The sequence below is a fragment of the Hippopotamus amphibius genome, chromosome 8 (assembly GCF_030028045.1).
Source record: "Hippopotamus amphibius kiboko isolate mHipAmp2 chromosome 8, mHipAmp2.hap2, whole genome shotgun sequence".
Lineage (NCBI taxonomy): Eukaryota > Metazoa > Chordata > Mammalia > Artiodactyla > Hippopotamidae > Hippopotamus > Hippopotamus amphibius.
In genome coordinates, this window is record NC_080193.1 from 12,050,193 (window position 1) to 12,058,087 (window position 7,895).

General features: G+C 47.7%; 1 protein-coding gene across 1 annotated transcript; it reads left to right on the top strand.

Moving 5' to 3' along the window:
• Window positions 1-1,172: 1,172 nt before the first annotated feature.
• Window positions 1,173-7,397, top strand: LOC130858432 (2'-5'-oligoadenylate synthase 1-like). Its single transcript, XM_057744838.1, has 5 exons — window positions 1,173-1,488; window positions 2,301-2,589; window positions 3,817-4,001; window positions 6,045-6,277; window positions 7,106-7,397. The coding sequence occupies exons 1-5, from the start codon at window positions 1,312-1,314 to the stop codon at window positions 7,284-7,286; spliced, it is 1,065 nt and encodes a 354-aa protein (XP_057600821.1). The 5' UTR covers window positions 1,173-1,311; the 3' UTR covers window positions 7,287-7,397.
• The last annotated feature ends 498 nt before the right edge of the window (window positions 7,398-7,895 follow it).

Here is a 7,895-nt window from a genome sequence, read left to right on the forward strand (position 1 = left end):
CTGCTCCCACACCACCTCTGATAAGAGAAAGCAATCCTCCCCTTAAGGTCGTGGCTAAAACTCAGGCCAGTGTGGGCTTTGCCCCAGATTTCCTTTGAATGATGATTTAGTGAACCAAAGAATATGCATGTCAGGGATGAGTCTGGTTTATCATGATTTGGTGTAATTTTTTCATAAAGTGCAACAGAGAACATTAGCTCCTGGGCTCCTGTCCTGCACTCCCTTAAATCCCAGCCACATGCAAATTGTTTTTCTTCAATATCAGTAATTCTCCCCAGCACCCCACCTACCCAGCCCTCTAGAAGAAGCAGAGTTACAGCGGCCACTAGTGAAACAGCTGCCCTGGTGGCCGTTGTGAACATGGGAGCAGGAGACCATTAGCCAATTTAAGATCCAATAAAGATTTTAAGGTCAGAATTACCCTTTATTTTTGCCCAGCATTTGATACCCTTCAAATCCCCTTTTGTGCCTCTTCTTTCAGATTATCCTCAGAAGCAGTTTCTTGAGTGAGAAAGAAAAGTTTGTCTTCATGCAAAGATTGGGACACTGAGGCATGTCCTGTTACACTCGTGTTCAAAGCTGCACAGCTAGCGACAGCTTGCAGTTTTTCTGTCAACCTAAAAATGCCTTAAGAAACAAAGTGTATTAATCAAAAAGTAAAACCATTATAGAGTCATGCCATTGAAAAAGAGAGCGAAATTATGTTTGTGTGTGTGTGTGTGTTAACCTAGAAAAATATCTGAAAAGATCGACACCACAGTAGTTCTAGTTGTAGCCTTTGATGTTTAGGATCAGGGGTGGACTTTTATGCTTCTGGAGTTTTCTGACTGTTCTATGTGCAATATACATGTACTGCTGCAAGCATCACAGGAGACTCAAATAATTTTGTCAGCAACAGAAAAAGAGGAAAAGGAAACCAAAAATCTGTTTTTGCTGGTGATTACTCCTGGGGGAAATACTAACTTGGGTTAAAAAGTACCTTTTCAGAGTACAGACTGAAGAAAGACCAAATGCTCTAGGATGCCAGTTAAAGGCAGGGAGTAATTCTGCAATAGCGGAGAAGAGAGCTGGGAGACCAAACAGGGTTCAGAATCAAAGGAGTGTTTGATTTGCTGAGAGACAAAGACTTGGGGCAAAGCTCCTCCCTCCCAAGGAAATGAAACCAAAAGCAGCCCAGACTCACAGCAGGGTTCCTCCCTTCCCTGGAAATGAAACTCACAGCCTCCTACACCCAGGCAGCAGAAGAGATAGAAGCCAACAGGTTTTGCTAGCCAGCTCTGCAACCTCTGGCTCTCCTGTCCCAGCGCCACAATGGAGCTCAGTAATACCCCGGCCAGGGATCTAGACAAGTTCATCGAGGACCGTCTCCAGCCAGACGAGGATTTCCGCACGCAGGTCCGTGAAGCCATCGACATCATCTGCAGTTTCCTGAAGGAGAGGTGTTTCCTACACACCAGCCACCGGGTTCGGGTGTCCAAAGTTGTGAAGGTGAGTCCAGAGCTGCCTGGAGGGGGAGAAGGGGGCTGGATGAGCAAGGGTTTCCACAGAGACAGACAGACAGCAAAAGGCTGAGGTCTCTGGGGCTGGTGGCTTCTGAGTTATCCATGCCAAAAAAATAACCACACCTTGTGAAAATCACTTCTGGGGGGAAGGCCTCCATCTGTAAGCTTTTAACAAATGCCCAGGTGAAGTTTATAAACCACCTGTGTCATGTCCACTCCAGAGACAGGCAAACTGAAGCCCGGCTGTGTGGATACTAATCATTGACCTGGCTGGGGACTCACCATTTCTGCAGAGACACGAGCTGGTTCAGAGCATACGTTTTGAAAGCAGGTAGCACCTGCTGGCTGTGAAATCTTGGGCAAGTCACTTAACCTCTCTGTGCCTCACTGGCCTCATCCATAATTCCCAGTACCTTCCAGGGCTTGCAGATCAAGTAGAATAATGCCTGGGCCAGTTTACGGTATCACTCACAGAAGGCCATAAAGGACAGGGAGTAAAGCACACAGACCCTGGGAAAAGGCAAGCAGGGTGTGAATTGCATCTCTGCCACCGACTAGCTGTGTGATTGGGCTGAGACATACTCGCTCTCAGCATCTCTTTCCCCATCTGGAAAATGGGAACAGAAAATAATAGTAGCTAGATCAGAGCGTTCTTGTGAGCTTTGTAGGAGTTACGACGGGTGATGGCGTCAGGACAGTGGCTGGCTCTCAGGATGTTAGTGATTCTTCTCAGCATTTTGTGTAGGGAGGCTCTTCTCAGTGACCAGTGTCCGTTCTCATTCTCATCACCTGTTTTAGGGCGGCTCCTCAGGCAAAGGCACGACCCTCAGGGGCCAATCAGATGCTGACCTCGTCGTCTTCCTCACCAATCTCACAAGTTTTCAGGAACAGCTTCAGCGCCGAGGAGAATTCATTGAGGAAATTAGGAAACAGCTGGAAGCCTGTCAAAGAGAGGAAACATTTGAAGTGAAGTTTGAGGTCCAGAAACAGCGAAGGAAGAAGCCCCGTGCTCTCAGCTTCGTGCTGCGGTCCCCCCGGCTCCACGAGTGGGTGGAATTCGATGTGCTGCCTGCCTTTGATGCCCTGGGTGAGCGCTCCCAGCCACAAGGTGGTTCAGCCTTTGTCCCATATCAGGGCTGCTTCTGCTCTCTTTTCATGTTTCTGAGCAGAAATCTCTCTCACTGTGAGAGTCTTATTAAATGGGGTATCCCTTCAAGTGGGGAGAAGATCGTAGCATCTCTTCTGGGGCAAGGAGGACTAGGGTCATCCTCAGCCACTGTAGTGATATTAAACAAAAATAGGTACAGTTGAAGGGGAAGACATTTCTTATAGAACAGCTGCCAGGCTTACTAGTTCTACTTACAGCAAAGTGTGTGAATCTTCTCTTTCTAAAATCGAGGCAGCATAGAGCTGGTGTAAGCTCAATATGTCAGTTTCATCATTATGCAAAACATGAGGAAACCTCGTGAAACTTATGCTGAGGGTTGGAATCTATAGATAATCTGCAGGAAGACTTGGACAGGAAGCAATGCATGTCTGGGGCTCAGTTTCCACTGGGTACCGTGCATGTGCAAGGCGCTGGTCTGTGGCCGTAAATGAGACAGACAGGGAACCTGTCTCCTGGAGGCTGACAACAGAAGCACCATAAATGAAGTGAGAACTTGTTGTGAGAAGCACTAAGGCTGATGGTCCAATAGAGAGCAGTGGGCATCAGAGGACTTTTTTAGACAGGGCGGCAAGGGAGGTGACCTCTGACCTGAGGCCCAAGGGATGAGAAGGAGCCAAACATGGGAAGATCTGGGGGCTCCAGGAAGAGGAAACAGCAAGTGCAAAGGCCCTGAGACAGGACTGAGCTTGGCATATTTGAGGAAGTGAAATAACCAGGGGAGTCAGTGGCAAAGGGATCAAGGCAGGGGGTGAGATGGCAGAGGTGGCCGGAGACAGGTGACACCAAACCTCCTGGGCCGTGGTGAGGACTTTGGGTTTTATTCAGATGTCCCAGGAAACAAGAAGTGGAATGAGGAGGGTTTAAAAGGCCTGTGTGGGTGCTGGTAGAGGATGGGCTGTGGAGGATCCAGGAAGGAGGCTGCGGCCATCGCTGCTGTGTCCAGGTGAGAGATGATGCTGGCTTGGACGGGGAGGCCGCAGTGGAGATGGGAGAAGTGAGGACCGGGGATGGACCTCAGGCCTCCTGGCTCTAGGCCTGCTGAGCTTTGCACTGCACCCCATGGCCAGTGAGCCTGTGTCCCCAGGGCGACTGAAAGAAACTCAGAGAATAGCTGATGCCCTAAAGTTATGGCTGTATCCCTAATAGGTCACGTGACCAAAAGCTACAGACCTGACCCTAAAGTCTACATCCGGCTTATCCAAGAATGCGAGGCCCTGGGGAAAGAGGGCGAGTTCTCCCCCTGCTTCACGGAGCTGCAGCGAGCCTTCCTGAGGGACCGTCCAACCAAGCTGAAGAGCCTGATCCGCCTAGTGAAGCACTGGTACCAACTGGTATGGCTGGTCCCACCCAGAGAGAGAGCAGAGGAGGTGGAGGGAGAGAAGGAAGAGAGTGAGGACAAGAGGAGGAGGGAGGGGTGGAGAAGAGGGAGGGAAGGAGGAGGGAGGGGTGGAGAAGAGGGAGGGAAGGAGGAGGGCGAGGAGTGGGGAGGAAGCAAGGATGAGGCAGCCGGAGGGGGAGAAGGAAAGGGAGGGGAGGGGAGAGCAGTGGGGAAGGGAAGAAAGAGGAGAGGGAGCAGGAGGAGGAGAGGAATCAGAAAGGATGGTGGAGGAAGGAGAAAGATGGACAGAGATGAATGGAGAGGAGGGAAAGAGCATGAAGGAGGAGAGAGGGCAGGGAACAAGGAGGGAGAGGATGAGAGGAGAAGGTGGAGGAGCAGAGGCTGTGGGGAGGAGGGGAAGGAAAGCGGGAAGAAGGGAAGGGCCAGGGATGGATGCCAGTGGACCCAGGTATCTCTTTTGCCTGGTCTTCCTGTATCCGGAAATGAGAATGCCACCTTTCCAGTTACTCTGGACAAAACCATGGGTCTTTCTTATCTTTTACACACACACACACACACACACACACACACACCCGCGTCCAACCAGTCTGCAAATGGCTTGGTCTTGTATCTAAAAGGTATCCATTATCATCAACTGTCACGTCCTCGGTCACTCCCACCCTGGTCCAAGTCACTTGAGAGGCTCAGAGGATCTGCCCTTGACCTCTCTGAACCCCCATCTCTGCACCCTCACCACTACCCCAGGCCATGCTCTCCTCTTCATTAGTCCTCCAAAAGAGAAACTCTACTCCAGCTTTAGGGCCTTGGCGTGGGCTTCTTTGCTTGTTTATTTCCTGTCTCCCCACTAAAAATGTACATTAAAAAAAAGGATTTGTATATTATATTCACTGCTGTATCCGCAGAACCTAGAACAGTGCCTGGCACAAAATAGAGTCTCAGTAAGTAATTATTCATTAAATTAATGAGTGGAACCCCCCCACTCCCCATCCCCAACACACACTCTTTTGTTCACTTCCTAGCTGTCACATGTGGGCAAATGAATTAACCTATGTGCTTCCCGTGGTCTCACTTGCCAAGAGTAACGTGGCACAGCCGTCGTGAATCACATACCATGGTGACATGTGTGTAGATTGCTTTGGGTATAGGCAGATTTTAACACTATTAATATCTTTCTATTTCTTTTTGTCATCTTCGATTTCTCTCCTCAAAGTCTTATAGACTTCAGGGTATAGGTCTCTCACCTCTGTGGTTACATTTATTCCTGGCTTTTTTCTTCTGTTTGATGCAGTTGTAAATGGGATTGTATTCAGTTTTTAGTTCGAAAAGTTTTTTGGGGACGTCCTTGGGGTTTTCTATGTAGAGAATCATGTCATCTGCAAAGAGCAAGAACTTCTTCTGTTTTAATTTGGATGCATTTGGGGTTTTCTCACGCCTGATCGCTATGGACGGACTGCCAATGCTATATGGAATATATGTGGGGACAGTGGGCATACACGTCTCATTCCCGATCTTAAAGGAAAAGCTTTCAGCCTTCACCACTGCGTGTGCTGCTAGTTGTGAGTTGGTCATATATGGCCTATATTGAGTTATGTTCTCTCCACACCCACCTTGTTAAGAGTTTGTGCCATAGATGGCTGTTGAATTTTCTCAGATGTTTTTTTCTGTATCTGTGGAAATGGGCATATGCTTTTTATGCTTTGTATTGTTAATGCAAACATATGATGATGATTGATTTGTGGATACTGAAGCCTCCTAGCATCCCTGGAATAGATCCAACATGATCATGGTGTATGATCTTTTCATATAATGTTGAATTTGCTTGGCTAATATTTTGTGGAGGATTTTTGCATCCATATCATCAGGCCTATAGTTTCCTTTTTTTTGTAATATCGCTGTCAGGTGTTGGTATAGAATGGGTTTGGAACCATCTCTTAATCCTCCATTTGCTGGAGTAGTTTGAGAAGACTAGGCATTAACTCTTTGTCACGCAAAAGCCGAACAAACCCGTTTTTCTAATTTTTCTTCTGCTTTTCAGTGTAAGAATAGGCATGGGAAAATACTGCCCCCACAGTATGCCCTGGAGCTCCTGACTGTCTATGCCTGGGAGCAAGGAAGCAGGAAAGAAGACTTTTGCACAGCTCAGGGATTCCGGACTGTGTTGGAATTGGTCCTGCAGCACCAGCATCTCCGCATCTACTGGGAAAAGTATTATGACTTTAAAAACCCTGTTATTGGACAATACCTGAGACAACAACTTGCAAAACCCAGGTACTCTGTCCCCACGTGGCTTACCTCCCCACATCTGCGAGCCCCCGATTGCAGCGGTGGCACCTTGGAAAGGAAGGAAGAGGGAGGGTTCCGTATTTATCGATCATTGTTTATTGTCGATCGCTGTGCTGGGGACTTTACTCCTAGCATCTGATTTAAATACTACATTTAAAGAATAACCTCCAACCCTGCGAGGCAGGCACTAGGCTAACCATCCTACACATGGCTGAGGTCTGGAGATACAAGAGCCTGTCCAAACCTTAAGAGTAAAATGAGTGAGAGAGCTGAAATTTGACTAAAATAACAATAGCTACAGCAGCAATGATAAGTGCTCCCAGGAAGTAAGAGCTTGCTATAAGACTCACACACTCTAATAGAATAGTCAAATTTGGGTTATGAAAACTGACAGATATGGGCCATTTATTATGTGCCAGTGACTGTTCTGAGCTCTTCACGTGCTTGTCTAGGTCCTCACACATCTTCCTTTGAGGCAGGGATGTTCCAATCTGCCCATTTCACAGATGAGGATACTGAGGATTAGAAATTCAGGGCACCTGCCCAAGGACACACCACTAATAAAGAGCAGAGGTGAGATCCAAACCCAGGTGTATCCAGGCCCAAATTCAAGGCCTCCTTCTCCTTGTGTTCAATGCCCACTGTAGGGCAGGGCACTCAGGTCACACCCCAGGGAGCAGTGCCCCCTGGACCCTTCCTGTTTCCCCGAGTCCCAGTCGGCCCCAGTTGGTATTTCTTTCTGTCAGGAGCTCTAGTCACCCCCCCGACAAAGCCCAAGTACTCACCTGTCTCTCTCTAACTGTTGCTTTTCAGGCCTGTGATTCTGGACCCAGCTGACCCTACTGGAAATGTGGCTGGTAGAGACCTATGTAGCTGGTGGCTACTGGCACAAGAGGTTAGAGTCTGGCTGGGGTACTCATGCTGTAAGAACAGGAATGGGTCTCCAGTCAGCACCTGGAACGTGCCTGTGTGCTCTCCTGATTCCTTCACGTGAGCTGATATTGATGGCACGTTGAAATAACAACTTCTAGAAATACTGCGTTCAATCAGATTGACACAGACGTAGAGAACAAATGTATGGATACCAATGGGAATGGGGTAGGGGGAGGGAACTGGGATTGGCACATATACATTATTGATACTATGTATAAAATACACAACTGATGGGAACATAAAAAAAATGCTATATGCCTGCCTTATAATAAATGAATATCTGCCCAAGAGCGTAAAAAAAATTGATCAAATTGAATTTCTTCTCTGCCTTTGTACTCTTTTAATGTGGTTACTAGAAAATGTAAAATTACACACGTGTTCTGCCCCAGAATGAATCATGGGATTAGACAATAGGCTTACCAACTCACGTTGTCACACTGTCTTGGTACCAAAAACAACATTTCATTTACAAAAGTCCATTCTGTAAAAACTCCCTTAAGGATGCACAAAAGATCAAGCACGTTCTTACCACCTGAATCACTGGTCACCTGTGTGGCTGGAAAACCGTCTTTGGCTTCTCCTTATTCCTATTCCTCCTTTGAGTCCTCCTGCCTCCCTGTGAGACGGGCCTTATTCTTTTTTTTTTCCTTTTCCTTTTTTATGGGCACGA